Below are 12640 nucleotides of genomic sequence, written 5' to 3' on the forward strand. Positions count from 1 at the left end.
GTGCCTGTTTCCCCTCTCAGATTTCTGTGGTGCCTCTTTCCCCCACTCTGATGTCTGTAATGCCTGATTCCCTTCTCTGATTTCAGTTTTGCCTGTTTCCCCCTCTCTGATTTCTGTGGTGCCTGTTTTCCCTCTCTGATTTCTGTGGTGCCTCTTTCCCCCTCTCTGATTTCTGTGGTGCCTCTTTCCCCCTCTCTGATTTCTGTGGTGCCTCTTTCCCCCTCTCTGAATTCAGTGATGCCTGTTTTCCCTCTCTGATTTCAGTGGTGCCTGTTTCCCCTGTCTGATTTCTGTGATGTCTGTCCCCCCTCTCTGATTTCTGTAGTGCCTGTTCCCCCTCTCTGATTTCAGTAGTGCCTGTTTCCCCCTCTTTGATATCTGTAGTGCCTCTTTACCTCTCTGATTTCTGTAGCGTCTGTTTCCCCTCTCTGATTTCTGTGGTTCCTCTTTCCCTCTCTGATTTTCATTTTTACCTTCAGTGGTGCCTGTTCCCCCTCTCTGATCCTCATTTCTGCTTTCAGTGGTTCCTGTTGTGTTGAGGTCGCTGGAGTACGACGAGAGAAGAGGGGACTTCTCTGTAGGAGCTAATGTGCGAGACGCAGCATGTTATGTCTGCTGGGCATTTGCCCGGGCCTATGAGCCTGGAGATGTTGCCAAATATGTGAAGGAGATTGCCAAGTAAGTTTCTCCCAAATGTCTCTCTCTCAAGTATATACATGAAAGATAGAGTAGTTTCATATAATAGGTCTTGTTTTTTTAATGACAAGTCACGAAATATTACAAATTTTAGACACTTGAAAAACAAATGAAGAAATAATTACAATATATTGTATACTTATAGAACTCACTCTTGTTCTGCTGAGGTAAATACGTGATTCTATCTATCTGATGCCTCAGGTGTTTTGCATGTTGTAAATATTGATTCTGTTATTTTCATTAGTGCTTTGGTGAAAGTGTCAATATTTGATCGCGAGGTCAACGTCAGGCGAGCAGCTGCTGCAGCCTTCCAAGAGAACGTAGGACGACAGGTGAGATCTGTGATTACAGGTGTGTGATTACAGGTGTGAATTGTGTGTGATTACATGTGAGAACTGTGTGTGATAACAGGTGTGTGATTACAGGTGAGATCTGTGTGTGATTACAGACGTGATCTCTGTGATTACAGGTGAGAACTGTGTGTGATTACAGGTATGTTCTTTGTGTGATTACAGGTATGAACTGTGTGTGATTACAGGTGAGAACTGTGTGTGATTACAGGTATGTCCTGTGTGTGATTACAGGTGTGAATTGTGTGTGATTACATGTGAGAACTGTGTGTGATTACAGGTGTGTGATTACAGGTGAGATCTGTGTGTGATTACAGACGTAATCTCTGTGTGATTACAGGCGTGATCTCTGTGTGATTACAGGTATGTTCTGTGTGTGATTACAGGTGTGTGATTACAGGTGAGATCTGTGTGTGATTACAGACGTGATCTCTGTGATTACAGGTGAGAACTGTGTGTGATTACAGGTATGTTCTGTGTGTGATTACAGGTATGAACTGTGTGTGATTACAGGTGGGTGATTACAGGTGAGATCTGTGTGTGATTACAGACGTGATCTCTGTGTGATTACAGGTGAGAACTGTGTGTGATTACAGGTATGTTCTGTGTGTGATTACAGGTATGAACTGTGTGTGATTACAGGTGGGTGATTACAGGTGAGATCTGTGTGTGATTACAGACGTGATCTCTGTGTGATTACAGGTGAGAACTGTGTGTGATTACAGGTATGTCCTGTGTGTGATTACAGGTATGAACTGTGTGTGATTACAGGCGTGATCTCTGTGTGATTACAGGTATGTTCTGTGTGTGATTACAAGTATGAACTGTGTGTGATTACAGGTGGGTGATTACAGGTGAGATCTTTGTGTGATTACAGGTGTGTGATTACAGGCGTGATCTGTGTGTGATTACAGGTGTGTGATTACAGGCGTGGTCTCTGTGTGATCTGTGTGTGTGATTACAGGTATGAACTGTGTGTGATTACAGGTGTTAACTGTGTGACTACAGGTGAGATATGTGTGTGCGATTACAGGCGTGATCTGTGTGTGATTACAGGTGAGAATTGTGTGTGATAACAAGTAAGAACTGTGTGTGATTACAGGCGAGAACTGTGTGTGATTACAGGTGAGGTGTGTGTATGATTACAGGTGAGATCTTTGTGTGATTACAGGTGTGAACTGTGTGATTACAGGTGAGATCTGTGTGATTACAGGTGAGAACTGTGTGTGATAACAGGTGTGTGATTACAGGTGAGATCTGTGATTACAGGTGTGATTACAGGTGAGAACTGTGTGTGGTTACAGGTGAGATAAGTGTGATTACAGGTGATAACTGTGTGTGATTACAGGTGAGAACTGTGTATGATTACAGGTGAGAACTGCATTTATTTCAGGTGAATGTTGATATTTTGTAATACAGTGATTTGTTACAGTAGTTTAAGACAGAATGTTTTGTAATTATACCCCCCGCAACAAGTATACCCCCCGCAACAAGTTGTGGGGGGGGTATACTGGAATCGGGTTGTCCGTCCGTCCGTCCGTCCGTCTGTAGACGCAATGGTTTCCGGACTCTAAAGCATTATCCTTTCCACCTACCGTCACCATATCATATATATGGACTACCCATGGGATAAAGATGTTCCCTATCGATTTTGGGGTCAAAGGTCAAGCGCACTGGACATCGAAGTAGCAATATGGTTTCCGGGCTCTAAAGCGTTATCCTTTCCACCTACAGTCACCATATCATACATATGGACTACCCATGGGATGAAGATGTTCCCTATCGATTTTGGGGTCAAAAGGTCAAAGGTCAAGCGCACTGAACATCGAAGTAGCAATATGGTTTCCGGACTTTAAAGCGTTATCCTTTCCACCTACAGTCACCATATCATACATATGGACTACCCATGGGATGAAGATGTTCCCTATCGATTTTGGGGTCAAAAGGTCAAAGGTCACGTGCACTGGACATCGAAGTAGCAGTATGGTTTCCGGGCTCTAAAGCGTTATCCTTGCCACCTACAGTCACCATATCTTACATATGGACTACCCATGGGATGAAGATGTTACCTATCGATTTTGGGGTCAAAAGGTCAAAGGTCATGCGCACTGGACATCGAAGTAGCAATATGGTTCGGTTTGTCATGCCATTTGTTTTTTACACTCAGAAAAGAGGTAGTTTATACCTATTACCAACACCCTTTGGGAGATTGGGGTAAGCGGGGGGTATTCTTAGTGAACATTGCTCACAGTACCTCTTGTTTGTACAGGGTATTTTCCCTCATGGAATTGAGATCTTGACACATGCTGACTACTTTGCGGTGGGGAACCGGAGCCACTGTTACCTGGATTTGAGGTGAGAGTTTTTTATGCTATCTTTGTCTTGTCATCCACTCTGCAGTGTGTATTGAGACAGCCTTGATGTTGGTAAGAATGGATATGGAATGTATTTTGTTTAACATGAATTTTTCTTCTGATTTCAGTGTGTACATTGCCCAGTTTCCCGAGTACACCATTGCCCTTATAAACCATTTGATGGAGATCAAGGTCGTGCACTGGGACTGGTCAGTCGCACTTCATTTCTCTGATTTTAATGGACAACTCTTGCAAATTCAGAATTAAACCATGAAAGATTTGTCCTTTTTTATTGTAGTGGACATTAACTCATGCAAATCCAGAATTTAATTGAAAACTCACAATGTGAATCACCATTGTGAAAGATTTGTCCTTTTATTTTAGTGCTGTGAGAGAGTTATCTGCCCGTGGTCTACACAATCTGACTCCAAAAGCTCCCAAATACATGGCAAACTGTGGTATGCTCATTTTAATAAAGGAAATTATACAGTGACTTGAATGTTTCACTGATTAAACATTAATAAAGGAAATTGTACGCTAACTTGTATGTTTTACTGATTAAACATTAATAAAGGGAATTGTATGCTAACTTGTATTTTTCATGGTGTGTAAAGCTTGCTATGATTTAAACTTCTTACAGTGCTACCAAAGCTGATCGCCCTGACAACGGGGATGGATCTGTTCGCTAGGCATGGTTCTATTCTGACTGTAGCAGAGATCACACATGCCCTTGCTAAAGTAGCAGAGGACCAAAACAAGTAATTAGTAGTAGGGGGCTTAATGATATGATATGTGATATCTGTTTAATTGTTTCATTCACATCTGTAATAATTACTCTATATTTTGGTACTGAAGGACACGGTGAATATAAGGTAGATTTTTTCTTATGAAAGTACATTTCCATTATATAGTGTACAATAGAGAGAATCAGACACTATCATACCTTCCTTCCAAAAAAAAAAAAAGCCAATCTAAATTCTTTCTACGACAGCTAGTACACTCTTAAACGGCACAAAACACCCTATTGCAGTGTTATTTACAAGCCGTTAATGTGATAATTGGTTTTTTTGTCCATTAAGCCAAATTTGTTTATGATATGGCTAACAACTTTTCTCAGACCTTCTCACTCGAGGTCGCGTATGACGTCACAGATAATGGTGCGTAAAATATCGAAGAAAATATGGATATCGCAAGATTTGAATTTCATCATTTTCAAACTCGAAAACTACGCAAACTGTTTCATTTAAATCACATGTAAAGTAGTTTTAGGCATGAAATGAATTAATTTTGCTGAAAAATTTAAAAAGTTTAGAAACATGCGATGTGCCCTTTAATATCTGTCTGTCTATACAGTGACCAACCTGTCTGATATTTCTGAATATTTTGAATTAATCAGATATGAAAACTTGCCTTTTAAAAATATTTTCTAGTAGTAAAAGTTAAGTATTGCATTATTAGATTTTATCTTTGTCCTTTGCATCTGTGAGTTAAATTCTAAGCTGTAAATACTGTACATATGTATAAGGATGTCAAATTCTCTGTTTTCCAGGTCAATTACAGATGTGTTAAGTAAAGAAGTAATAGATGGAATGAAAAACATAGTTAAAAAGGTATCTTGATGTCAAAAGTTATCTCTGAAGATTTTGATGGAAAGAAAACACAAAGAGCTTAATATATGAAAGATGCTAAGGCAGGGATTATTGTGGCCTGTCTGTACTTGAATTTTTAAACACGTGTTTTAAGTGGTGATTGTAACTTGACAGTTGAAGGAAAAGGGCGTGTTCCGTGGGTGGGGAGGAGATCTGATGAGAAGGGCGGTAACCTGTCTGATAGAAAAGCTGTCGCTAGCCAAACTACCCTACCACGCAGACTCCATACTGGGTACGTCATTCATCAGAGTACTAATTTATTTCTTTTACAGTTATAATTTTTGGTATATTTCTGTATACAGCCTTATTTTTGCTATGTTTTGATTTTCAGTATTTTCACTGTTGTTTACAACTTTTTAAATTAGAACTGCTATGAATATAACATACCCATGGCATTGGTGTAGAATAGAAATAAAATGAAAATGGATTTATACCAAAAACCATGAAAAATAAGGAGTGAATTTAAAGCTGTATTGAATACCTTGAAAATTTTGGGTCTTTTTTCTTTTGCTCTTATCCTTGATGTTCTATCATTCAAGTTTAAAACGGACGGAATTTAACATCATTATTTTAAAGAATCAAAAACAGCTTTTAAAACTGATTGAAAATAATATCATAATATCATTACTTTAAAGAATCAAAACAGCTTACTTCAAATTTAGAATGGATGAAGCTGTATTTTAATGCATCTGTGCAAAAATGAAATGTGTGTGTGGTGTATGGTATATATGTGTAAGTGAATGATGAATGATATTGAAGGTAGTGAAACAAATTCTTCAGAAGTTAATGAATATGAATTTATTTATTATGTGTAAGTGAATGATGAATGATAATTGAAGGCAGTGAAACAAATTCTTCAGAAGTTAATGAATATGAATTTATTTATTATCGTATAATTAAGTTTTCTGTATGTTATTCAGATTTATGGCAGGAGTTGATCATTGGATGCTTACAACACACAGAGCGTGACATTCAGGTAAATCTTAACGCCGTTTACAAGGTTGTAGTAAGGTGTGGGATCAGGTGACTGTTAATCCCAGTCTATAGTAAGGTGTGGGATCAGATGATTGTTAATCCCAGTCTATAGTAAGGTATGGAATCAGGTGATTGTTAATCCCAGTCTATAGTAAGGTATGGAATCAGGTGATTGTTAATCCCAGTCTATAGTAAGGTATGGAATCAGGTGATTGTTAATCCCAGTCTATAGTAAGGTATGGAATCAGGTGATTGTTAATCCCAGTCTATATGAAGGTGTGGGATCAGGTGATTGTTAATCCCAGTCTATAGTAAGGTGTGGGATCAGGTGATTGTTAATATCAGTCAATAGGAAGGTGTGGGATCAGGTGATTGTTAATCCCAGTCTATAGTAAGGTATGGAATCAGGTGATTGTTAATCCCAGTCTATAGTAAGGTATGGAATCAGGTGATTGTTAATCCCAGTCTATAGTAAGGTATGGAATCAGGTGATTGTTAATCCCAGTCTATAGTAAGGTATGGAATCAGGTGATTGTTAATCCCAGTCTATAGTAAGGTATGGAATCAGGTGACTGTTAATCCCAGTCTATAGTAAGGTATGGAATCAGGTGATTGTTAATCCCAGTCTATAGTAAGGTATGGAATCAGGTGACTGTTAATCCCAGTCTATAGTAAGGTATGGAATCAGGTGATTGTTAATCCCAGTCTATAGTAAGGTATGGAATCAGGTGACTGTTAATCCCAGTCTATAGTAAGGTATGGAATCAGGTGATTGTTAATCCCAGTCTATAGTAAGGTATGGAATCAGGTGACTGTTAATCCCAGTCTATAGTAAGGTATGGAATCAGGTGACTGTTAATCCCAGTCTATAGTAAGGTATGGAATCAGGTGATTGTTAATCCCAGTCTATAGTAAGTTGTGGGATCAGGTGATTGTTAATCCCAGTCTCAAGTAAGGTGTGGGATCAGGTGATTATTAATCCCAGTTTCTAGTAAGGTGTAAAATCAAGTGATCGTTAATCCCAGTATATAGTAATGTTTGGGATCAGATGATTGTTAATCCCAGTCTATAGTAAGGTGTGGGGTCATGTGATTGTTAATCCCAGTTTATAGTAAGGTGTGGGATCAGGCAATTGTTAATCCCACTCCATAGTTAGGTGTGGGATCAGGTGATTTTTAATCCCAAACTATGTGGGATCATGTATTTTTGATTAAGGTAACCATGTCTGATTCCAGTTTGTGTACAATTTTCATAAGGTAGACAAAGGAATAGATCTGATCTTTTTTGTCCATCTGTCTAAGTATGGTGGTTGCAATCTTTCACAGAAATGATATAATGCTTCTTCTTTGACATTAAATTTTCATGAAATTCTGTGAAATGCTCACCACAGTGAGATGCAACACTATTTAGAGTTCAAGGTAATAAATTCTGTATCGTTACCAGCAATAGATTTTTTGGGGCAATTCCTTGACATGTTACTATGTATTTCTTCTAAAGTCTATATTCTTTATTATATTTATATGAGCATGTTCAGTATGAACTTTGAAGGTTGCATTATAACTGTACTTGTTTGGATGGAGAGGGGGGGGGGATATATTCGTATTGCTCCAGTTAGTCCTGTGTATTTTCAGGTGGCTGCAGCCCAGGCGATTCCAGTATTCTACAAGGAGTATTACATGGACAGTAATGGTGGACCAATGATAGACAAGCAAGGTAACTGTAGTTAAGGATTATATGTCTAGGTTATTTATATGATGTTGGTATGGAAACATTTGAATATTTAGTAAAGTCTTAAGCAGACCCGACACACTAATTGTAAATTTTTCTTTGTAATAAACTTGTGTCAACACGTCATTTAAATCCTAATGAAATGATATAATGATGATGGTTTTTTGAGAAAATCTAACTAAATCTAACTAACCTGACTAAATCTTTGAAAATTCAGATTTTGCAAAGTAGAAGATAGAAAAAGTGTAAAAGTCTCCAATATGATTTAAGTTACTGCTTTCTGGTAAATTGACCTGCAAGGAATCAAAATCAGTTTTAGAAAACAGTTCTAAGATGTCCTTATTCTCAAAATTTAATTTGATGGAATTTATCATCCATTCTGACTTCATGTATTTTTGTATTAAGGAAGTTAGCTCCTGAGCTTTTGAGTACAACTGTGCAGGATGCTACAACTAAGTATTTACTGGTTCAATATTGATCCCATTGGTGCAAATATATTACACATCTATTACTGAACCCTATCCAGTTAAATTTTTTTGTGTCAATTCAAATTTTGAAAGGACTTGGCAGGAACTATATTTTATGGCGGAAGGATTTATTAATAAAAAAGTTCTAATTCTTCATGATATTACACATTCTGTTTCATCCAATGTATCGTCTTTTTATACTCTTAAACATGTATTTCAGTTTTATGATTTATGATACAGGTACCTGTAGTTGAGACTTGGAACTTGTTCAAATGTTGTAATTCATGAACTTGGTTGATATATTTTTCCTAACAGAACACTGATTCTTAAAAAAGTTTTAATTAATTTACTCAAAATTTTATGTAAAAATTCTGTATTTTCGCCAATAATTAAAAAATTTGATCTCCAACCCCCACTTTTTTTAAATTTGCATTTTAAATTGTAATATCAGACCTTGAAAATTTTGATATCATAAAGTTTTTCGTATATCAAGTGCAGAAAGGTCATTATTTCCATTACTAGTATTGATTAATTTTTTTTTTTTTCTGTAGTGTCAGAAGACATGATTATGTATCTATTTTATGTAATGATTGATTTGTGTTGCTTACGTTGTGTTGACACCGACAGAAATATCAAGTTTAATTGAATAAATTTTAAGTGCAAAGAGGTAATGTTTAGAACACTATAGCTCAATAACAAGCATTGCAACCCCCAATTTTTCTTTTTAATTTCCTAATTCTCCTTCAATGTAGAAATAAAAAATACACTTCCCAAAAAATTGACATTACTCCAAATCTCAGGTGCGAACCTCTTTAGCAGACAATAAATGAATGTAGTTCCTGTTGTGTGTATTCATACGCCATGCCCAAGTTTAGAGTGTGATATAGGAATTTAAATGTTGCAAATTTCCAATGCATTTCAATGAAGAGAAATACACTGAATGTAGATATAAACTAATGTCCTTAAGCTACAACATTTTAATGCCTAGATTTTGTATTTAATTTCTGGACTCCTAAACTTTTTATTGGATCTTGACCTTTTTACAAACATTGAGTCCAGGGCTTTCCATGACAAACTTCTAAAGAATCTTGAGTATTAAGACAGTATTATCTGTGACATCAGCCAAATGGCTTGAGTTATCTGAAATTACTCGGACCTCGCTAATTAACAAGTTTCTCAGCATTTATACACGAAAAGTGCACTTTTAAAAGTGAGAGATTTATTTGTGTGCTGTTTGTTTGTTTGTTGAGAGATTTATATGTGTGCTGTTTGTTGCGAGATATATTTGTGTGCTGTTTGTTGAGAGATTTATTTGTGTGCTGTTTGTTTGTTGCAGAATTGGTTCTACAAAAATACACATCAGAACTCAAAAGTCAGTTGGAGTTTTCCAGGTACAGTCTGGATTTCAGACAAAATAGAGATATTTATTTCTTTTCTATAAAAAAAAAATATTTGTTGTACCACCATATGTTTTCCTTTCAGAATGGGATTTTCTTTGGCACTGGGGGCCTTACCAAAGTTCTTTGTCCAGGGGAAGTTAGATATGGTTTTGACGTGTTTGATAGAGGCCACTGCCATTACGGAGAAAGAGAAGAAGTGGGTGGAGGCCCGACGAGATGCCGTGACAGCCATTACTGAGTAAGTGTATTGAAGTACTACAACCTCTAGTATTGGGAAACAATCCTTCACTTCAATTTTAAGGTCAGGTTATCTGACCTTGAAAGTGAGGTCAAGGTAATGCAATATTGTTTTTTAAAACACGTTTTATATAACAAGAAAAAAGTCTCCCTTAGATGTGTTTTATTTTTCTAGTGTTTTGAATCTTGCTCATGACAATGTCAACTATGCTGTAGATCTGTCATGTACGAAATTCTTTCATGATATTTGAGAAAATAAGATATTATTTCATATGTATTTCACAGGAAAGGAAGTACTGTGTGTTTATGTTTAGAGGTAAATAATAAATAAATACTGGATACTTCTCTAATCCAGCTGTGCTATCATTCTATGTGAAATCAATTTAATATTCAAACATAAATTGTACATGATATAAAGCCAAATCTTTCATACAAGTTAGAAGACGTGTATTTATCCCTATTCATATCATGACCTATAAACACTGTACCTCTTAAAACGACTGACAAAAGAAATGAGAGATGGTAACTATGGCAACCATAGTACCATAGTTACCCTGAAAACCATTATTGATACTTTCAAGAAATGCAATTTCTGACAATTACAATATATTAGATGAAAATAAAAATAAAATCGTTGGTGTTGAATGATTTGAAATCTGACAACCCCTAATTAATTTTCCATTGCAGCTGTGCTATTATGTTACTTGGAAATAAGTTGAAATAAAAATACTACTTATGTACAGTATAGAATTTGTATCTTTCTCTCTATTTCTAATAATTATATATGCCATCTGAAATACTAAAGGAGAGGTTACTATGGCAATCATAGTACCATAGTTACCCAGAAAACTCCAGCTGATACCTTCTTAATGTGTTACTACCACTGCCAGCTGCAGAACTGTAGCTCTCTGAAAAAATATTTTGACAAAATATTTCTTCAGAGAGCTACAGTTCTGCAGCTATACCACTGTCAGCTGAAACGTCATTTGATATTCAATGACCTTGTACTTGTAGTCTGTTCCATGTTTATAGGAGTGCCTGCTATCCAATCCTTTTGTATAAGAAAATTGTCTGCTATCCAGTATCCAATATCTTTTATGTATTTCATGCAAAATATAGAAAGTGATGTGGATATTTTTGGTTTAGAAATAATTGATAAATGTTGTCATCATTCCTTTCATTTTTTGCCCTAAATGCAAAAAAAAAAAAAAAAAAAAAAATACATTAAGCAAGCTTAAAGAACAGTCTATCTGATTTAAGATTTGTGTATAAACTCATAAGAATTCCAGCAACGGGAGTGCTTAGAACGTTTTATCACTAAAGCTTATGTAAGACAGAGGGGTGTTGGGTGTTTAAAATGTTTTTTTATCACTACAGTTTGTGTAAGACGGTGGGAGTTGGAGACTCTCCTAGTCGTAGTATGTGTGCTGAAAACGTTCCTCGTGTCTACGACTCGCTGCTGGTAGCCATGACAGATTACACACTGGACAGCCGTGGAGATGTTGGAGCATGGTAAGGGCAGTAACTCTGTCAACTCACACTTTGGAATTGATTGTTGTTTTATGTCCATTGGAGAATTTTTCACTTAGAAAGGGATGTTATCAGTTGCAAATGAAATTTCATAAATTTTGAATTATGCATAGCACTCACGACTATCGTAGTGAGCTTTCTTTATCGTCTCAGCACCTACTTTACCCTGGGACCTCGGTTTTTATGGGTTTACCAGAAAGACCCGTGAATTTCACTTCTGTTGCTTAGCGCTTCGTGATGGAACAGTCACTTGGGTTTGACATGGCAACCAAGGAAAAAACTTGGGACTTTCCAGTTTGACCATTAAGCTACTGTGGCCAAAGATTGATAATAATAAATGGACTATTATTGTTTAGGAGCCCAAAAATGGGGAAAAAAATGCCAAAGTTTCAACTTATAATGAATAAAAAAAAAAAATTTCATCACTATAGAGCAAAATAAAACACAAACATTTGCATTTCAAAAATACTTTAATGTAATTTGTTTGATTATGGTCTGTGGATGAAATACATGTACAATACTGTATTCAGTTAATGGCTGAATGATTTTCAAATAAGAATTCTGGTTTTTACAAATCATTTAGTTATCTGATACTTGTAGTTTCTATTCAAATCATTTTCTTTGGGCACCACACAGGATGCAATACCAGAATTATTTAATTAGGAAAGTAAATCTTGATCTGCTTGAAGCTGTAAGAAGTGACCTTATGAAATATTTGTCCAGGGTTCGAGAAGCCAGCATGACAGGGCTAATGGAAATTAGTTCATTATTGGTCAACAACAAACCAGAACTCTTTACCAGTGAAATGTGAGTGTGTAGATTTAACTTTACAAGTGAAATGTGAATCTTCAGATTTAACTTTATTTGTGAAATGCGAGTCTTTAGATTTAACTTTACTAGTGAAATGTGAGTGTGTAGATTTAACTTTATCAGTGAGATGTGAGTCTGTAGATTTAAATTCTTTTACCAGTGAGATGCGAATCTATAGGTCTAACTTTACTAATGAGATGTGAGTCTCTGTAAATCTAACTGATCATTTGATTAATTTGATTTTTTTGATATTCAGATGTAAGCGTGCCATTCAGTGTTTAGTGCAGCAGTGTTGTGAGAAAATTGATAGAACCAGGTCACATGCAGGGCAGATTTTATCAAAATTTCTTTATCATGAGTAAGTACATTTTAAATGTTATTATACCCCCCACAACAAGTTGTGGGGGGGGGGGGGGTATACTGGAATCGGGTTGTCCGTCTGTC

General features: G+C 36.4%; 1 protein-coding gene across 1 annotated transcript in view; it reads left to right on the top strand.

Moving 5' to 3' along the window:
• LOC125669970 (tubulin-specific chaperone D-like) overlaps positions 1–12640 on the top strand; it is a 69513-nt gene that overhangs the window by 22716 nt on the left and 34157 nt on the right. The window contains exons 13-27 of the mRNA XM_048904853.2: positions 522–678; positions 941–1028; positions 3316–3401; positions 3529–3609; positions 3785–3858; positions 4041–4158; positions 4950–5010; positions 5164–5281; positions 5970–6025; positions 7656–7737; positions 9556–9610; positions 9702–9857; positions 11234–11368; positions 12110–12193; positions 12453–12554. Coding sequence (XP_048760810.2) covers positions 522–678; positions 941–1028; positions 3316–3401; positions 3529–3609; positions 3785–3858; positions 4041–4158; positions 4950–5010; positions 5164–5281; positions 5970–6025; positions 7656–7737; positions 9556–9610; positions 9702–9857; positions 11234–11368; positions 12110–12193; positions 12453–12554 — 1453 coding nt within the window. The remainder of the gene's footprint in view (positions 1–521; positions 679–940; positions 1029–3315; positions 3402–3528; positions 3610–3784; positions 3859–4040; positions 4159–4949; positions 5011–5163; positions 5282–5969; positions 6026–7655; positions 7738–9555; positions 9611–9701; positions 9858–11233; positions 11369–12109; positions 12194–12452; positions 12555–12640) is intronic.

The sequence above is a fragment of the Ostrea edulis genome, chromosome 4 (genome assembly GCF_947568905.1).
Source record: "Ostrea edulis chromosome 4, xbOstEdul1.1, whole genome shotgun sequence".
Lineage (NCBI taxonomy): Eukaryota > Metazoa > Mollusca > Bivalvia > Ostreida > Ostreidae > Ostrea > Ostrea edulis.